The sequence below is a fragment of the Salvelinus sp. IW2-2015 genome, unplaced genomic scaffold (genome assembly GCF_002910315.2).
Source record: "Salvelinus sp. IW2-2015 unplaced genomic scaffold, ASM291031v2 Un_scaffold1046, whole genome shotgun sequence".
In the NCBI taxonomy this organism is placed as follows: Eukaryota; Metazoa; Chordata; class Actinopteri; order Salmoniformes; family Salmonidae; genus Salvelinus; species Salvelinus sp. IW2-2015.
The window spans coordinates 126534-147685 of record NW_019942701.1 but is presented as its reverse complement, the minus strand read 5'-3'; the positions used below and the strand labels follow the sequence as shown (position 1 = coordinate 147685).

General features: G+C 39.8%; 1 protein-coding gene and 1 long non-coding RNA gene across 3 annotated transcripts in view; one reads left to right on the top strand and one right to left on the bottom strand.

Moving 5' to 3' along the window:
- The first annotated feature begins 48 nt into the window (after nucleotides 1-48).
- On the top strand, nucleotides 49-16033 carry LOC139024121 (uncharacterized). Its single transcript, XR_011475365.1, has 4 exons — nucleotides 49-115; nucleotides 15133-15171; nucleotides 15263-15355; nucleotides 15479-16033. It is a non-coding gene; the product is annotated as an uncharacterized lncRNA (long non-coding RNA).
- LOC112069546 (SLAM family member 9) overlaps nucleotides 8555-21152 on the bottom strand; it is a 43500-nt gene continuing 30902 nt past the window's right edge. The window contains exons 2-6 of one of the 2 annotated variants that reach the window (XM_024136884.2): nucleotides 11436-11756; nucleotides 11057-11332; nucleotides 10847-10954; nucleotides 10638-10681; nucleotides 8555-10419 (exon numbers count right to left, since the gene is read on the bottom strand). In XM_024136884.2, the coding sequence (XP_023992652.1) occupies nucleotides 10231-10419; nucleotides 10638-10681; nucleotides 10847-10954; nucleotides 11057-11332; nucleotides 11436-11756 (938 nt within the window). In that variant the 3' untranslated portion in view covers nucleotides 8555-10230. The remainder of the gene's footprint in view (nucleotides 10420-10637; nucleotides 10682-10846; nucleotides 10955-11056; nucleotides 11333-11435; nucleotides 11757-21152) is intronic. The other variant, XM_070438581.1, reaches the window with a different exon arrangement.

The window sequence follows — 21152 nt, the reverse complement described above, 5'->3', positions numbered from 1 at the left end:
AGGAAAGTAGCTATTGGCTGTTCTAAAAGTCGCTAAATGACGTCATCACCTCATTTGCCATGTGATGTATTTGTGATGGACGCAGAAAAGAATAACGTCGAGGGAGAGACAAAAAGTGAGTAAAAAACACCCTAAATATGTTTAGAACTACAAATGAACTTTATTCTGTCATTCTTGTTTTATTTAATGTCACAATTTCAACTCTCCTCCTTTATCCGGGCTTGGGACCGGCAAAAGTGACCAAAGACACTCTGGCGGAGTTACTTAGTTTTTTAATTTTATTATATTTACATCACGCCCTGAATGTAAGCCAGCGCGGAATCAGCCAGCGGTGGCTTCCCGCATGCACGATTCATTTGCAGTCTGGACGAGGAGGGGTGAACATCTCCCGCTCTGACTGCAGAGCTAGGACTGGGCAGCCTGTGAGTGCTTTGGGACGGTGTGGGGCCCACGGCAGCACTTGCTGCTCGTAGAGAAGAGTAAGAACGATAGGTGCTTTCAGGTCATTGTCTCCAAATGTCGCTAGATTTTTCGCTAGTCTCTTTTTTGAAAATGTGTCGCTAGAGGGGTCTGAATATTCGCGAAATATAACTACAAAGTCGCTAAGTTCGCAACACTGGCCCGTCATAGGAAGCAAGCTCTGACAGCTCGTGGCCCAGCTGGCTAGCTTGACTAACATTGCTAGCTTGTGGTCCCGTTGCTAGACAGCGGGCGCGTTCCAGGTTGCAGGTTGAGACGGGAGCGTTCCAGGTGGACTTCATTGCTTCTTAATTTATGGGTGTATTACAACGCTCGTATAGTTAACATAACAGATTAGCATAAATGGTTCTGATTATTTTATGATTTATTGGCCTCTACTTTTATTTTTTATTTTTTACAAATCCCAAATCACTATCGCAGGGCTGACCAACTCTGTTCCTGGAGCGCTAACACCCTGTAGGTTCTTGCTCCAAACCCAGTAGCTCCTAACGGGGTCGGTATAATTTGTGCAATGTTCCAACAGGAACTGTTCCAATAACTTTGCCAACAAACAACACATAAGTAGCATGATCAATTCACCTAACTAACTAGCTGCCGAAAGGCATCAACTCACCACGTAGCTTATTCTTAATGTTTGTCCATAGGCTACCAGAGTGAGGACAGACATTTTTCGGAATAAACTGGTGAGTGAAAAACTTTATGAAATAGCCCACTCCCTGCCCGGTATCTTATTCTGCCGCTATACAACTTTGGATGCGTTTGTTGACAACCTTGTTATTTACAAAGTTTTTGTAATGTTTTACAAATTATACCCACCCTAACTAATGTGAATCAGCTCATCAACCAGTTAGTTAGTTAGGTGTGCTTGATAAAGGTTTGAACAAAAACCTACACTCCCATTCAAACCCAGAATCCTATACTGGATTTCTCCAACACGATACAATTTGGAAGGATGGCCATGCAAGGCTAATGTTGAACATATATCAGCTAACCGAGGGCGAGGTCACTGCAGGTGAATCAATACTGGGACAGAGACTGAAAAACAGCTTCTATCGCAAGGCCATCAGACTGTTAAAGAGCCATCACTAGCCGGCCTCCCCCAGTACCCTGCCATGAATTTAGTCACTGTTACAAGCTGGCTACCTCCCGGTTACTCAAACCTACACTTTAGAGGCTGCTGCCCTATGTACATAGACATGGAATTACTGTTCACTCTAACCTCTATGGGATCGGTGTCCCTCCACCAGGACAGTTGAGCTAACATGTGCTAATTTATCAAAAAATACAATAAAATAACAAATTAAAACTATATATATATATATATATATATATATATATATATATATATATATAAAAAACGTGCGCTAATGTGATTAGCATGACATTGTAATGAACAAGAACATTTTTCAGGACATAGACATGTCTGATATGAGCAGAAAGATTAACAGGAATGTAAGCTAACTGCACTGTCCAATTTACAGTAGCTATTACAGTGAAAAAATACTATGCTATTGTTTGAGAGTGCACAGCAACAACTTTTATCACAGCAACTGGTTTGATAGTCACCTCTACTTACATCCAGTAATCTTGCTCTGATTTGTCATCCTGAGGATCCCAGAGATAAAATGTAGCATAGTTTTGTTTGATAAAATCAATTTTTAAATTCAAATGTAGAAACTGGGTTCTACAATTTGAACCCCTGCTGTCTCTGGCTCCACACCCACCACGCCCAGCCATCTAGATGTGTGAAAGTTTGTGTATAAGCTAATGATCCATCATGTATGACATTCCTCGGCGTGTGTAAACTTACATTTTGTATTACCATAGAATTTTTGTATGTACCCTATAGTTATGGGACGGCAGGTCGAGCAGCAGGTAGGGGCGGCAGGTAGCCCAGTGGTTAGAGTGTTGGACTAGTAACCGAAAGGTTGCTAGATCGAATCCCTGAGCTGACAAGGTAAAAATCTGTTGATCTGCCCCAGAACAAGGCAGTTAACCCACTGTTCCTAGGCCGTCATTGTAAATAAGAATTTGTTCTGAACTGACTTGCCTGGTTAAATACAAAATGTACTTGAAAATGTATCAATTGACCAATTCGGCACATTTGGGCAGACGTGATACAAAATACTGTCCAGTATTGCAATGCTTAACTTGATCAATCTGCAACTTTGCACACACACTGCTGCCATTTAGTTGCCAAAATCTAAATTGCGCCTAAACTGCAATAATACATTATGGCCTTTCTCTTGCATTTCAAAGCTGATGGGGGGGAAAAAAGCGTTTTATATCATCTTTTACCAGATCTAATGTGTTATTCTCCTACATTAATTTCACATTTCCACAAACTTCAAAGTGTTTCCTTTCAAATGGTATCAAGAATATGCATATCCTTGCTTCAGGTCCCGAGCTACAGGCAGTTAGATTTGGGTATGTCATTTTAGGCGAAAATTGAAAAAGAAAAGTCAGATCCTTATTAATAATGGAACACTGGTCGCTTTAATGTTTACATACTGTTTTACTAATTTCATATGTATATACTGTATTCTAGTTAATGCCACTCCGACATTGCTCGTCCTAATATTTATATATTTCTTTATTCAATTTTTTTTTACTTTTAGATTTGTTGTGAATTGCTAGATACTACTTCACTGTTGGAGCTAGGAACACAAGTATTTTGCTACACCCGCAATAACATCGGCTAAATACGTGTATGTGACCAATACAATGCGCTTTGAATATATCCTAGAATCATGTAGACATATCTCTACCAATATAGAGTCTGATAGCAGAGGGTAGGAAATCATTGGAATGACTTTGTCCTAGCAGGTGGAACTGAGAAGCTGTGAACTGTCAGCGCTCTCTGAGTGGAGGGAGGTCGTGAAGGGGGTGTGATGGATCTCTCATGTCTTTGAGGAGTAAAATTATGGCTTCCTATCTAATTTCCGTTAAAGTCACCATCCATGGCCAAAAACGTGGGAAGAAGGGTTGCAAAATATAGCCACATGAATACATGAGCCCTTGTAATATTCTTATAATCCATATACTGTATATCAGCACAAGGTCACCAGGTCAAATTCCTGGTACATTTAAATGTTCTTGGTGAAGTTAGTCCTGAATTTACAGGCCATTGTTAAAGTTATTTATAAACCGAAGCAAAATCCCCATGTCAATAACAAGACAATGCAGTAACATAACAATAGTGTACTGCATCAGCCAACATTTCATGGAAACAACCTCACTAGCAATATTCAGTGGAGTATGTTTTTAGTCTGTTACTGGCTAAGGGAACAAAGCTTATACACCAAACATGCTTTATTGCATCATGGCTGGACATGAATAATGTGAATGTCACACCCTGATCAGTTTCACCTGTTCTCGTTATTGTCTCCACCCCCTCCAGGTGTCGCTTGTTTTCCCCAGTGTATTTATCCCTGTATTTCCTGGCTCTCTGTGCCAGTTCGTCTTGTACAGTTGAAGTCGGAGGTTTACATACACCTTAGCCAAATACATTTAAACTCAGTTTTTCACAATTCCTGACATTTAACCCTAGTAAAAATTCGATGTCTTAGGTCAGTTAGGATCACCACTTTATTTTAAGAATGTGAAATTTCAGAATAATAGTAGGGAATGATTTATTTCAGCTTTTTATTTCTTTCATCACATTCCCACATTCCCAGAAGTTTACATACACTCAATTAGTATTTGGTAGCATTTCCTTTAAATTGTTCAACTTGGGTCTAATGTTTTGGGAAGCCTTCCACAAGCTTCCCACAATAAGTTGGGTGAATTTTGGCCCATTCCTTCTGACAGAGCTGGTGTAACTGAGTCAGGTTTGTAGGCCTCCTTGCTCGCACCTGCTTTTTCAGTTCTGCCCACAAATTTTCGAGAGGATTGAGGTCAGGGCCTTGTGATGGCCACTCCAATACCTTGACTTTGTTGTCCTTAAGCCATTTTGCCACAACTTTGGAAGTATGCTTGGGGTCATTGTCCATTTGGAAGACCCATTTGCGACCAAGCTTTAACTTCCTGACTAATGTCTTGAGATGTTTCTTCAATATATCCACATAATTTCCCCCTCATGATGCCATCTATTTTGCGAAGTGCACCAGTCCCTCCTGCAGCAAAGCACCCCTACAACATGATGCTGCCACCCCTGTGCTTTAGGGTTGGGATGGTGTTCTTCGGCTTGCAAGCCTCCCCCTTTTTCCTCCAAACATAACAATGGTCATTATGGCCAAACAGTTCTATTTTTGTTTCATCAGACCAGAGGACATTTCTCCAAAAAGTACAATCTTTGTCCCCATGTGCAGTTGCAAACCGTAGTAAGGGTTTTTTATGGCGGTTTTGGAGCAGTGGCTTCTTCCATAGCTTTTCAGGTTATGTCAATATAGTACTCGTTTACTGTGGATATAGATATTTTTCTGCCTGTTTCCTCAATCATCTTCACAAGGTCCTTTGCTGTTGTTCTGGGATTGATTTGCACTTTTCACACCAAAGTACGTTCATCTCAAGGAGACAGAACACGTCTCCTTCCTGAGCGGTATGACGGCTGCGTGGTCCCATGGTGTTTATATTTGCGTACTATTGTTTGTACAGATAAACGTGGTACTGTCAGGTGTTTGGAAATTGCTCCCAAGGATGAACCAGACTTGTCGGAGGTCTCCAATTTATTTTCTGAGGTTTTGGCTGATTTTCTTTTGATTTTCCCATGATGTCAAGCAAAGAGGCACTGAGTTTGAGGGTAGGCCTTGAAATACATCCACAGGTACACCTCCAATTTACTCAAATGATGTCAATGAGCCTATCAGAAGCGTCTAAAGCCATGACATCATGTTCTGGAATTTTCCAAGCTGTTTAAATGCACTGTCAACTTAGTGTATGTAAACTTCTGACCCACTGGAATTGTGATACAGTGAATTAATCTGTCTTGGAAAAATGACTTGTGTCATGCACAAAGTAGATGTCCTAAGCGACTTGCCAAAACTATAGTTTGTTAACAAGAAATTTGTGGAGTGGTTGAAAAACATTTTTATGACTCCAACCTAAGTGTATGTAAACTTCCGACTTCAACTGTATACTGTAGCTCAGAAAGTAATACTAAGTGTATGTTAGTAGGCCATGTGCCTCACCTTTTTTACCCCTCTTAAATTTGCCTACTGTTCTAACTTGGTGGTGCACATGTAGCCTATAACCTGTTTTAGAGAAATGTAATCATCGAATATTGTAAGAGCTTTCCATTGTCTGCTTTATTTATCCTACGGTTCTGACTTGGTGTACAGGGAGAACACTGTTAGAACGGCCCATGTTCTGAACTCTGTCACTGTACATTTCAAAAGTGCTAAACTAATAGTCATACTGACTACGTCCGTCCTAGCTCGCTCATTAATGTCTTAATCGAAATTACGGATTGCCTCATCCGCTTGTCGTCCCCTTATGCCATAGTTTGTACATCTCAATTGTCATTAGAAACCACATTTATTTAAGCAAGTCAGCCATATCAGCTTATGTTTTTTTTAAGGCAGTAAATGAGGATGATTGAACTGTTTCGCTGACAGACAAAGCTCCGCTGATAGCCAGGTGTAGCAGTGGAGGGTGGGATGTCCTTCAACTTGGAACAGGCAGAGAAATAAACCTCAGTGCTCAAATTCCATTGCTGGTTCAAGTTGTTGAAGCCACAACTACCTTTTATTAATGTGCAATTATTTGGTTAACAGTTTCACATTTTTAAGCTTGGTCAAGTTTACAGTAAGAGTAGAATAACAGCCTCTAATTTGATCTAGTAACACCAACCCCAATGTTGGTGCAACACAATAGGGAAGGGAAAGTGGCAAGATAAAGTTAGCTAACATTAGCAAGGTAAACAGACACAGCTTGCAGCTAGCTAGCAAAACAGAGTCAACAGAATGCACAAATAACTTTGCTGGCTAGCAAGCCTAGATTGAACAGAACAGAGCTGGCTGCATTTCCTGTTTTTCATCAGATGTTGTTAAAATGTCTTGCTTCCAAATGAGTCGGGCAGAACTGTTTTCTCCTGCCAAGCCAATGCAATGAAGTTAAATGCAATCGGGTGCCCACTTTAGTCTCGGAGAACAAACAGGAAAAAATATATTTGCTACATCTCTTTAGCTGGCTAGCAAGTTCACTAATTATTGATTTAAAAAAAAAAACTGTCCTGGTCTTCACAATTGACACATTGCTGAAACTTCAATTAGTTTGTTTAGTTGTTCATCTAAACTGCCGATAAGCAGGATGAGAACGCCTGATACCTAGCTATCGCCTCCGAAGTGTTAGCTAGCTAGCTTGGCAATGGGCTGATAAACAGCAGTTACTCAATGAAAGTCATTTGAGGAATAAAAACTTTACATTTCGCAAAGTTATTCCTTATACTTTTTGATTTTTTTTTAATCCCCAGTGGGGACTTCGGTCTGCCATTAATTCAGATTATTTTTCAATTTCCGTTGAGCTGCAAGGTGTTAATGGATAGCCTCCATGGAAAATGAAACATGGGTTGGTTCACAGCCTAAACCTAGCCTTAACCATAAACCTTACCTAACCATTTTAAAGTTCAACTTCAATGGGGTAGGGATGCCCAAGGTTCCCGGATAGCATGTATCTAAATGGGATTGAGGTGAGACAATTTTGACATCCTGCCTAAAAGGCTGCATCCTTATTGTCGCCAGCTGATGTCGCGTTAAACCATCAATACATACTAATTCACCCGCACAGCTGATCTCAATTGCAACCATTATTGGTCACATTATTGCCACTCACTAAAAGATGATGCCGGAGTCCTGCTTGCAACCAGTCTTACAAGATATGTTCACCCTCTGGTTGGTATTGTCTACTTAGTCCGTTCAGAGTCACGAGCACGATTTATCTATGTGACAAGCATTCCATACAATATAAATAAAAACATCTCGTTAAAAATGGCAAATCTACTATGGCAATTTACCCAACATTTTGTATGAATGGAATAATGTTGGTGTAGCCTACTAACTGTCATTATTTTATTTGTTTCCTATTTATGTTATCCTAAAGTGTCTGGTATGGCCATTTATTATCAAGATCAGAGTTAAAATAACCCTGGACTGTCTACATTTGAAATGTGTAAACTACATAAAGTCAATCGGGAACTAAGTTATTTGTGTGAGAATGTCGAGGGCCGGAATCGAACTAGGCCTATAGGCGGGGGTGCAACTTTCACTGGGGAGGAGGGGACGGGACATGTCCCCCCTACATTCTGAAATTGTATTTTTGTCCCCCAGTTTTATCAATGAATGGTGGTACAAGTCGGTTGTTCTGACCAAGATCAATCTTGTCTTTCCCTGTGCTCTAACTAATGTCTGTTGCTCCAACCTCTCCTCACGTTCTCTTTCCCTTTCCTTGTGCTTGATTTTCAGTTGTTCCCATTTTGCCTTTAGTTCTACCTCTCTCAGTTGCATGTCTCTGGGTGTAGTCTACCATCTGTAGGACCCTTTTCATCATCCTCCCTCTCTGGGTGTAGTCTACCATCTGTAGGTCCCTTTTCATCATCCTCCCTCTCTGGCGGTGTAGTCTACCATCTGTAGGACCCCTTTTCATCATCCCCCTCTTCTGGGGTGTAGTCTACCATCTGTAGGACCCTTTAATTATCCTCCCTCGCTGGGTGTAGTCTACCATCTGTTAGGACCCTTTTCATCATTCCTCCCTCTCTGGGGTAGTCTACCATCTGTAGGACCCTTTTCATCATCCTCCCTCTTGGGTGTAGTCTACCATCTGTAGGACCCTTTTCATCATCTTCTCTCTGGGTGGACTCTACCATCTGTAGGACCCTTTTCATCATCCTCCCTCTGCGGGTGTAGTCTACCATCTGTAGGACCCTTTTCATCATCCTCCCTCTCTGGGTGTAGTCTACCATCTGTAGGACCCTTTTCATCATCCTCCCTCTCTGGGTGTACTCTCCATCTGTATGACCCTTTTCATCATCCCCCTCTCTGGGTGTAGTCTACCATCTGTAGACCCTTTTCATCATCCCCCCCTCTCTGGGGTGTTACTCTCATCTGTAGGACCCTTTTCATTCATCCCCCTCTGGGGTGTAGTCTACCCATCTGTAGGGACCCTTTTCATCATCCCCCCTCTCTGCGGTGTACTCTACCATCTGTAGGACCCTTTTCATCATCCTCCCTCTCTGGGTGTACTCTGCCATCTGTAGGACCCTTTTCATCATCCCCCTCTCTGCGGTGCTACTCTTACCATCTGTAGGACCCTTTTCATCATCCCCCCCTCTCTGGGTGTAGTCTACCATCTGTAGGACCCTTTTCATCATCCCCCCCTCTCTGGGGTGTAGTCTACCATCTGTAGGACCCTTTTCATCATCCTCCCTCTCTGGGGTGTAGTCTACCATCTGTAGGACCCTTTTCATCATCCTCCATCTCCAGAAGGATTTCCTCCTCTACCAAAGCAGTAATGATCAACTCTTTATCTACTGCTTTTGGATCACCAGATGCCACCTTGATGTCATAATGCTATGAGATGATGAGCAGATTGACCTCTGTACATTTATCTAGTATTTGCACAAATGCTTCCAACTTAAAGTCCATGGCTTTATTTTAATTTTATTAGCCTGTGTTTTTATGCAACTTTCTAAATGTTTACACCAATCTTATAAACCCTCAGGGTGAATGTCAGTGACAGACACCCTACCACAAAAGTGTATTTTGAACACTCAATTATCTGGGCACAGCAGAGCTTCAGAGTAGGTGACTAGAGCGACTACCATACTCAGGGGAAAGAAAATCCCAGACAAGCCCCCATTTTTTGTTACGTTTTTCAGTAAGAAAACAAAAAATGTCACTCAAACAGAACGAACAGAGTCACTGACCAACAACCAAGGAGGGGTTCTAAAAGACACTCATTGGGGTGTCCACTGAAAGTTGCATAGCAACAACAACTGGGACCTAAAAGGCACCCCATGAGCACCCACTAAATTCACCCACTAAGAGGCTAACAAAAGAAAAGCCCACACCAAACTTTAAGCCGGGAAGCAAAACAAAATCAGGTAAAATATTGTTTATCTAGAAATCAAAACAGGGCGCGTCAACTGAAGGTGTTAACCCTCCACATCTATCATGACAAATGGAGCACTGGGCCAGCCACTCTTAAATAGTACATGGGCCAGCATAGGTGAAACACCTTCCCACTAACGAGACGGCAACCGGCACCGGTGTTACACAGAATTACTAACGAGGTGGCACCAATCGGTGCGTCCTATGTGCTAAACTCCAACCTCAGTGTATACTTCCATTCATTAAAAAAATAAATAAATGGTACCGGGCTACCTTCAGATGAGTGTTGAGGCTTCTGGGCATCCTAGAGCAACACAACCGACATGTAAATGTTTGTAAGAGACTCACCTTAGAGGGGTCATATAATAGTAGTATGTAGCCCAAACTGATTGGACGCTACAGATAGAAGTTGGCAGATCAACAGTACCGACTTCAGACGAGTCCCGTGATGCTTGTGGGGTCGGACACTACAGAAATTTTTTGTGAGAAGACCGATTTTCGGGATGTCTCATGGTCTGACAAACACTGCTGTTGCTCTGCCACCTTTCACCCCAGATAGGACAATAATCGACGGTGGATGGAGACAAAGCAAAAAAAAGTTTTTGTATTATGTTAATTCCATTTCTGCGGGGAGCGGACATCGACGCTAAAAGTTGCATAGCCAACAAAGTGTGATTGAATAGAATCCCGGGCATAAAATTCCTGATTATTGTTTGCTAGTCTTTTTCCCCACCATAGCATATAAACTCTCCGGCGTGGAGGTCATGGTAGTCATGGGGAGGTCCACAGGCAAAGGCTGGTTGTTCACAGGCTGGGGTTGGGGTAGTCCCACCATACTATAGATGGTGGGTGTTGTTGGACCTGGAGATGCCTGCTCTTCACCACCTGCTTGAATCTGGAGAATAAAAATGTATTAACAACTCCAGGATGAATTTATGACCCAGGTATAATAGAAGGGATCAGATCAGTCGATGTGGCTGGTCAATGCTCTACAATAGAAGCATGAAATTAATATTATTTAACCTAAATTCCAAATGAATGATCTTCCACTAACAACATTGGTAAATGTTTTTATCAACAGTGACTCAGTATCAGTGATGTTTAATATCTTACCCCAACTGTAGCATAATCTGTGTTTATAATATCCTCTTTGCCCCCTAGAAATCAACCACATAAACATTTAAAAGTTAGATCTTCAGAGTTGATATGAGTATATATAAATAATGTGAAATCATTACAGCCTACAGTATTCACAATAGTTTTCTTACGATAATGAAGTGAGTGTACTAAGAGTGATCCTGCAGCAGAAACAGTGAGCTTACTTTTACTTTGCTTTAGCCAACAAATCACGGCAGCGGCCCCTAATCCAACTAAAATGATGATGATGATGACAAGTATCATGACAGTGTAGTGGTCCTTCCACTCTGGTCCTGGTAATACAGCAAAATCAAAATCGAAGTCAACATAGCATATAACACCTAATCTAGTCTAGTGTATGTGTGTGTGCATGCATGCACGGGTTCATGTCTTACCAGATTTAGATACACAAATAGTTTCCTTGGTGTCACTGGCCCAGCTGACCTGGTTGCTGTGGTTACAGATGATGGAACCCCCTGCCACATAGACAGAGAGCAGGGGGACAGTGGAGGTCTCAGCCCCTCTACTCTCTCCTCCCACCTGAGAACAGGTGCTGCTGTTACAGCTGGAGGTGACAGAGGTGTTCTGACCTCTGCAGGTCACAGTCACATTACAGGTGGCATTGATGGAGGAGACAGAGTCCACTGTCAGGACTGGAGGCTCAACTCTCTCTGAAAACAAGTAGACCAACATGGTTAACTTCACAGACTGAATTAAACAGATTATCCTAATAGCTGTCACTGTACAGAAAAACAGAGAGAAGAAGAAACCTACCTTGAACTGATATCTGGTACTTTGCAACATCTTTGTTTCTTTGCGCACTCACTGCTGCAGTATAACATCCACTGTCTCCTTCAGTTAGGTTCTTCAGCAGAAGAGAGAAGTTTCCCTCAATAAACTCAGCCCTGCCTTGGTATTTAATGGTGACTTCTGGCTCGAATTCATGGACGTATGTTACTACATTGTCTGATCTGTTAAACGTCCACTTAAAACTATTCAACCTTTTCAGGTTCTCTTTAACTGTCATATATTCCTGGACATCCAGACGAACATCCTGTCCCTTCTCCACAAACACAGGGGTCCCAGTGCTGGACACTGAAATAAACAGACAGAAGACTTCATGTAAATAAAAGATGAAGAATAACTCTACCAAGCAATTTAACAAATAGATTTCATATGATATGAAATAAGCAAAGTAACCTACAAAAGAAATACATGCAAATGGATCTTTTTTGCAAATAGCAACACACATCGTAATGTCCAGATTTCATAAATTCTGACAGATAATTTGTTTGTTCCATTTTGTGTCTGTAAAATTAATTATTCTGGGAATGGTGGTGGAAGCACCAAATATTGATACAGTATAAAAAGCATTATATCAAATAAAATTGTATTTGTCACATGTGCCGAATACAACAGGTGTAGACCTTACAGAAATATGCGTACTTACAAGCCCTTAACCAACAATGCAGTTAAAAAAATAATAAGTGTCACCTAAGAAAATAAGTAAAAAAATAAAATTATATATATAAATAAAAGTAACAGATAATTAAAGCACAGCAGTAAAATACAAATAGCGAGGCTACCGGTACAGAGTCAACGTGCGGGGGCACCGGTTAGTCAAGGTAATTTATGTAATTTGTACATGTAGGTAGAGTTAAAGTGACTATGCATAGATAATAAACAGAGAGGGGGGGGGGGCAATGCAAATAGTCTGGGTAGCCATTTTATTAGCTGTTCAGGAGTCTAATGGCTTGGGGGTAGAAGCTGTTACAAAGTATTTTGGACCTAGACTTGGCGCTCCGGTACCGCTTGCCGTGCGGTAGCAGAGATAACAGTCTATGACTGGGGTGACTGGAGTCTTAAATAGGCAAAATAACCCAATCAAAACGGAAAGCTCCTTGAACTTGGGAATAGTCAAGGCCTAAAATCAATTATGGTATATTGTATAGATAATAGAACAAAAATGAACAAACCGTTTAAGAGACCTGATTTTTAGTTTATAAATACTTTGCTACAATGACACACTTATCCACCTCGTTCCTCTCTTTAGGACGTGCCTTGTTGATAGTGTTGTTATTAAGAAGGCAGAGCAGTGCTTTATTATGGACATACTTCTCCCCATCCTACCTACTGTTGTATCAATATGTTTTGACCATGACAGTTTACAATCCAGGGTTACTCCAAGCAGTATAGTCAACTCAACTTGATCAATTTCCACATTATTTATTGCGAGATTTAGTTGAGGTTTAGGGTTTAGTGAATGATTTGTCCAAAATACAATGCTTTTAGTTTTAGAAATATTTAGAACTAACTTTTTCCTTGCCACCCACTCTGAAACTAACTGCAACTCTTTGTTAAGTGTTGCAGTCATTTCAGTCGCTGTAGTAGCTGACATGTAAAGTGTTGAGTCATCCGCATACATAGACACTCTGGCTTTACTCAAAGCCAGTGGCAATTCATTAGTAAAGATTGAAAAAATTAGAGAGCTGCCCTGGAGAATTCCTGATTCTACCTGGATTATGTTTGAGAGGCTTCCATTAAAGAACACCCTCTGTGTTCTGGTAGACAAGTAACTCTTTATCCACATTACAGCAGGGGGTGTAAAGCCATAACACATAAGTTTTGCCAGCAGAAGACTATGATCGATAATGTCAAAAGCTGCACTGAAGTCTAACAAGACAGCACCCATGATATTTTTATCACCAATTTCTCTCAGCCAATCATCAGTCATTTGTGTAAGTGCTGTGCTTGTTGAGTGTTCTTCTCTATAAGCCTGCTGAAATTCTGTTGTGCATTAGTTTACTATAAAATAGTATTGTATCTGGTCAAACACAATTTTTTCCAGAAGTTTACTAAGGGTTGGTAATAGGCTGATTGGTCGGCTATTTGAGCCGACCTATTTGGGCTTTAGCATTCTTAGGTAGCGGAATGACTTTTGCTTCCCTCCAAGCCTGGGCGCACATGCTTTCTAGTAGGCTTAAATTTAACATTTGGCAAATAGGAGTGGCAATATCGTCCGCTATTATCCTCAGTAATTTTCCATCCAAGTTGTCAGACCCCGGTGGCTTTTAAATGTTGATAGACAACAATCATTTTTTCTGAACTCTAACTTTACGGAATTCTAAATTACAATGCTTGTCTTTTATAATTTGGTCAAATATACTTCGATGTGTAGTGTCAGCATTTGTTGCTGGCATGTCATCCCTAAGTTTGCTAATGTTGCCAATGAAAAAATCATTAAAGTAGTTGGCAATATCAGTTGGTTTTGTGATGAATGAGCCATCTGATCCAATGAATGATGGAGCTGAGTTTGCCTTTTTTCCCAAAATGTCATTTAAGGTGCTCCAAAGCATATTTACCATCATTATTTACTTCATTTATCTTTGTTTCATAGTGTAGTTTCTTCTTCTTTTTATTAAGTTTAGTCACATGATTTCTCAAATTGCCAAATTGGTTGTGCAGCCAGAGACTTATTTGCCATTCCTTTTGCCTCATCCCTCTCAAACATACGTTTTTCAATTCCTCATCAATCCAAGGGGATTTAACAGTTTTACAGTCATTTTCTTAATGGTGCATGATTATTAGTAACTGGAATAAGCAATTTCATGAAGTGTGTCAAGTGCAACGTGTTTGCTCCTCATTACACACCACGGACCAAACAGATATTCTTTACATCAAATAACATAGGATTCACTACAAAACTTATTGTATGACCTTCTTATACACTATATTAGGTCCAGCCTTAGGAACTTTGGTTTCCCTAGATATGGCTACTGTATTGTGATCACTAACATCCTATGGATTTGGACACTGCTTTCAAGCAAATTTTCTGCAGCATTGTAAAGATGTGATCAATACATGTTGATGATTTCATTCATCTAGACCACTTGATTACCCCCACATTTTGTTCAGTTACAGCTTATTCTAAAATGAATTAAATAGCCCCCCCCCCCCCCCCCCCCCCCTCATCAATCTAAACAAAATACCCCGTAAAGAAAAAGCAATGTTCGCTAGAAATGTTAGAAATGTTCGCTGACAGACTTGTCTATACATTTTTTGAGCATATTGGCTTGTGGTGTGTCTTTATGGTAATGAGAAGGTTCCAATATTCAAATTACATTGTGCACTCTAAAAATTAGGGGTTCAACAAGGGTTCTTCTAAGATTCTTAAAGTTCTTTTAAGAACCGTAGGGTTCTTGGCACTGAAAATGGCCCCCAAAAGGTTCCAAGAACCCCATAGGAGGTGGGGTTCACAGAGGAACATCCTTAGTTGGTGGGGGTTCTTGCTGGAACCTAACTGCCCAACTGAAACATTTGGATTTGAAAGGACAGCTGGTTCAGGCACTTAACTGAAAAATGTAAAGTTGTCCTCAATTTAAGGTAAGGTTTGTCCCTTGTATGATCTAAATGTAAAATTGTTTTATGATGATAACACCTTTTCATATTTGTGCAAATCTTTCTGAAACAGAAAATGGGCACAATTCAATGGATATCAATCAACAAAGAGGTAAGAATATGTAGGCTATAAGAATATGTTGAAGGCTAGCTGTACTGGGTGCAGATGACCGAACTGATCACTTTTGTGTCTGTGTCTGCAGGTATACAAAAGGTATGTTATGCAGATCATATTTACCATCGTCCTCCCTTACCTCTTCAATGAATATCCCATAGGCCTCTACATTATGGACAAGGTATGTAAACCATTATCAAAAGTTTTTTTCATTCACATTCAGCACAAAAACCAAGGTATGAATACTGTCGTGTGCATGTTTTGTTAATCATCTGTATAATTACTATTTTTTGGGGATTCACAGACTTTACCCTCCCTACATCTCTGATGAATATAACAGGAAACCTGTTTGTTCACCATGCACTGCAAAATCATTCTGGCTATGGATACGGAGAACAACACATTAACATCAACATGAAAGAGGATATATCCATTGGACTTGGGGTTCTGCTGGGATTTTACCTCATATTTAGATTGTTTTATTCTCCTTTCCCACTGAAATCATACACTGCTGAATCACGGGTGCGGCCTTAATGTGTAGATTTTCCTTTTGTATTTCATGATTTTCTTCATTCCTTGGTCGAGTTTGTTTGTTTGTATTTATTGTTTGTCCTTGTCGATTATAGGCCTAAGTAAGTCCTTTGATGTATGCCTCTTATTTCAATGCATGTGTAGGATTTATCTGGCATAGTTTACATTCCCATTCAGCTGTTTTATGCTCTGGTTACTTTCACATTGATGTCGGTATTTGAAGTGGGCCTTGATAGTGTTCATTATCCATCTATTTCATGTTGCACTGTATGTCCCGTTCCACAAGTAGGCCAAATTAGTCAATGTAGCCAATGTATGAGGTTGAGTCATTTATAAAGACTTTCATTATAATTGAAAGTTTTAATTAACTTTAGGGCAACCGTTTTTGATGATACTGTAATTGTAAACATATTTTGAAGCTATACGTGTTGTTTCACAAAGACTCAAATGATAATATAAAAGATATGTAATGCAACAATTTTGCATTGTGATTTGTACTGTACACTACTGTGACAAAAAGTTTCTCAAGTGTTAGTTTGTTAGGCTACAGGAAAGTCATGGGAGAAACTGCACTACAATGTCATTTGGAATGATGGAAACTTCTCACTACCAGAAAGTACCACCAAAGCCAATATGCTCAATAATTTATAGACATAAGTGTGCTAAAAAAGGGCCACACACACGGTTTCCATCCAATAAGAGTTAAATTAAGAATATTCTAAAATCTGCATAAGAAAATGTGCATCTTCAAATCAACTCAAATGTATTTGTCATGACAGAATACACAGGTATTTCACCTTACAGTGAAATGCTTACTTACAAGCCTCTTGATCAATCATGCAGTTACTAAATAAACGAACATTTTAAAAATCGAATCAATCAAAAATGTAACACAAGAATGTATTAAAATAGCGAGGCTAAATACAGGGGTCTGGTACCGGGTAAATGTGCGGGGTACAGATTAGTCAAAGTAATTTGTAAAGGGGAGGGGGTGTCGATGTAAATAGTCTGGGTGGCATTTGATTAAGTAGTTTTTATGGGCTTGGGGTATAAGCTGTTAAGGGCCTTTTGGTCCTAGACTATGATTGGGTGACTGGAGTTTTGACAATTATTTGGGCTCCTCTGAGTGGTGTGTTTTCAACTTGGGATCCGTTAACGTTAATCAAAGTAACAGTACAGTTCTCAAAAACAATATTACTGTAAAACTTAAATTAATAGCCCAGCTATTGCAACATTTTCTTGCGCTCCACGTCAAAATGTGCGAATTGCAGGAGATTAACTTTAAACTCTTCAGGGTTTGAAAATGTGGTGGAGGGGGAACAAAGATGACAAAACATAGCTTCTGCCCTTCTCTTTCCCTGGCGGCTGGTGCCTGCTCTTTCTCTACTGCTAATGTAATATATGCAAGGTTGTGTTCAGTTTTGGTCTGTTGCGTGTAGTAATATCGTAGCCATAGCTTCAGGAAGTGGTGTGAGTGGGGGTGGCGTCGAGTTCAGTAACATAGGGTATGCAAAGTGGGGTGTGTAGTTTACATCACAAGTTGAAAGCTCAATTTACTGTTTTCTACACAATTTTAAAAACTCTAAAATACTATTTGGAGAACAGCAAAACAAACTAATTGCCCCCAGACATGAATTTATCACTGCAATTAGGTTATATTGGGTTTAAAGGTCTGTGGAATGGAGTACCAATATACTAAGCAACCCTACTATCAATTGGCTAATTGATATATTTGGCCTACTTGTGGAACGGGACATACAGTGCAACTGAAATAGATGGATATGAACACTATTCAAGGCCCACTTCAAATCCGTATCAATGTGAAAGTAACAGAGCATAAAACAGCTGAATGGGAATGGTAAACTATGCCAGATAAATCCTACACATGCATTGAAATAAGAGGGTACATCAAAGGACTTACTTAGGCCTATAATCCGACAAGGGACAAACAATAAATACAAACAAACAAACTCGACCAAGGAATGAAGAAAATCATGAAATACAAAAGGAAATCTACACATTAAGGCCGCCGTGATTCAGCAGTGTATGATTTCAGTGGGAAAGGAGAATATAAAACAATCTAAATATGAGGTAAAATCCCAGAGAACCCCAAGTCAATGGATATATCTATTTCATGTTGATGTTAATGTGTTGTTTCCTCCGTATCCATAGCCAGAATGTTTTGCAGGTGCATGGTGAACAAACAGGATTTCCTGTTATATTCATCAGAGATGTAGGGAGGGTAAAGGTCTGTGAATCCCAAAAAATAGTAATTATACAGATGATTAACAAAACATGCACACGACAGTATTCTACCTTGGTTTTTGTGCTGAATGTGAATGAAAAACTTTTGATAATGGTTTAACATACCTTGTCCATAATGTTAGAGGTTATGGGATATTCATTGAAGAGGTAAGGGAGGACGATGGTAAATATCGGATCTGCATAACATACTTTGTATACCTGCAGACACAGACACAAAAGTGATCAGCTTCGGTCATCTGCACCCAGTACAGCTAGCCTTCAACATATTCTTATAGCTACATATTTTCCTCTTTGTTGATTGATATCTTTGAATTGTGCCCATTTTCTGTTTCAGAAAGATTTGCACAAATATGAAAGGTGTTATCATCATAAAACTTTTTACATTTAGGTCATACAAGGGAAAACCTTACTTAATTGAGGACAACTTTAAATTTTTCAGTTAAGTGCTGAACCAGCTGTCCTTTCAAATCAAATGTTTTCAGTTGGGCAGTTAGGTTACAGAAGGAACCCCACCAAATAGGATGTCCTCTGTGAACCACCTCCTATGGGGTTTCTTGGAACCTTTTGGGGGCCATTTTTCAGTGCAAGAACCCTACGGTTCTTAAAAGAACTTTAAGAATCTTAGAAGAACCTTGTTGAACCCCTAATTTTTAGAGTGCACAATGTAATTTGATTATTGGAACTTCTCATACCATAAAGACACACCACAAGCAATATGCTCAAAAAAGTATAGACAAGTCTGTCAGCGAACATTTCTAACATTCTAAGCGAACATTGGCTTTTCTTTACGGGGTATTTTGTTTAGATTGATGAGGGGGGGGGGGGGGGGGGGGGGGGGGGGGGGGGGGGCTTATTAATTCATTTTAGAATAAGGTGTATACTTGAAGCAAAATGTGGGCGGTAATTCAAGTGGTCTAGCATGATGAAATCATCAACATGTACTTTGATCAATTTTTAAATGCTGCAGAAATTTGCTTGAAAGGCAGTGTCCAAATCCATAGGATGTGTGATCACAATACAGTAGCCATATCTAGGGAAAACCAAAGGTTCCTAAGGCTGCGCTAATATGTGTATAAGGAAGTCTACAATAAGTTTTGAGTGAATCCTTGTTTTGATGTAAAGGAATAATTGTTGGTCCGTGGTGTGTAATGAGGAGCAAACACGTTGCACTTGACACCTTCATCGAAATTGCTTATTCCAGTTCTAATAATCATGCACGCATTAAGAAAATGTGTAAAACTGTTAAATCCCCTTGGATTGACTGAGGATTGAAAAATGTATGTTTTGAGGGGATGAAGGAAAAGGGATGGCAAATTAAGTCTCTGGGCTGCACAACAATGTGGAATTTTGGAGAATCATGTGGCTAAATTAATAAAAAGAAGAAGAAACTACACTTATTGAACACAAATGATAAACTGAAGTAAATTAATGTGGTAATTGCTTTGGAGCACCTTTAAAATGACATTTTTGGGAAAAAGGCAAACTCAGCTCCATCTTCATTGCGATCAGATGGCTTCATTCATCACAAAACCACTGATATTGCCAACTTATTTATGAGATTTTTTTCATTGGCAACATTTAGCAAACTTAGGGATGACAGCCGGAACAAATGCTGACACTACACATCGAAGTATATTTGACCAAATTATAAAAGGACAAGCATTGTAATTTAATATTCCGTAAAGTTAGAGTTTCAGAAAAATTGATTGTTGTCTATCAACATTTAAAAGCACCGGGGTCTGAAGACTTGATGGAAAATTACTGAAGATATAGCGGACGATATTGCCACTTCCTATTTGCAAATGTTAAAATTTAAGCCTATAGAACATGTGCGCCCGGCTGGAGGGAAGCAAAGTCATTCGCTACCTAAGGAATTGCTAAAGCCCAAAATAGGTCGGCTCAAATAGCCGACCAATCAGCCTATTACCAACCCTTAGTAAACTTCTGGAAAAAAAATTGTTGTTTGACCAGATACAATACCTATTTTATAGACCTAAATGCACAAACAAATTTCAGCATGCTGTATAGGAAGAACGACATGCAACAGCACAGCATTACACAAATGACTGATGATTGGCTTGAGAAAAATTGGTTGAATAAAAATATCATGGGTGCTGTCTTGTTAGGGACTTTCATGCCAGCTTTTGACATTATCGGATCATAGTCTTCTGCTGGCAAAACATTAGTGTTATGGCTTTACACCCCCTGCTGTAATGTGGATAAAGAAGTTCTTGTCTACCAGCAACACAGAGGGTGTTCTTTATGGAAGCCTCTCACAATAATCCAGGTTAGAATCAGGAATTCTCCAGGGGCACTCTCTAATTTTTTGCAATTTTACTAATGAATTGCCACTGGGCTTGAGTAAAGCCAGGAGTGTCTTGTATGCGGAGACCTCAACAATTTACATGTCAGCTACTACAGCGATGAAATGACTGCAACACTATAACAAAGAGTTGAGTTAGTTTTCAGAGTGGTGGAGGAAAAGGTTTAGTTCTAAAGAATATTTCTAAAACTAAAAGCATTGTATTTTGGACAAATCATTCACTAAACCTAAACTTCACTAAATCTCGCCAATAAATATTTGGAAATTGATCAGTTGAGTTTTGACTATACTGCTTTGGAGAGTAAACCCTGGATTGTAAACTGTCATGGTCAAAGACATATTGATACAACAGAGGTAAGGATGGGAGAAGTATGTCCATAATAAAAAACCACTGCTCTGCCTTCTTAATAACAACATATCAACAAGGCACGTCCTAAAAGAAGAGACGAGGTGGATAAGTGTGTCATTTGTGCAAAGTATTTATAAACGAAATAAAATCAGGTCTCTTAAACGGTTTGGTTCATTTTTGTTCTATTATCTATACAATATACCATAATTGATTTTAGGGCCTGACTATTCCAAGTTCAAGAGCTTTCCGTTTTGATTGGGTATTTTAGCCTATTTAAGGACTCCAGTCACCCCAGTCATAGCTTGTTATCTCTGCTACCGCCGGCAAGCGGTACCGGGGAGCGCCAAGGTCTTAGGTCAAAATACTTTTCTGTAACAGGCTTCTACCCCAAGCCATTAGGAGACTCCTGACAGCTAATAAATGGTTACAGGACTTTTTGCATTGCCCCCCCTCCTTCTTGTTGCTTATCTATGCATAGTCACTTTTACTCTACTACATGGTGACAACATT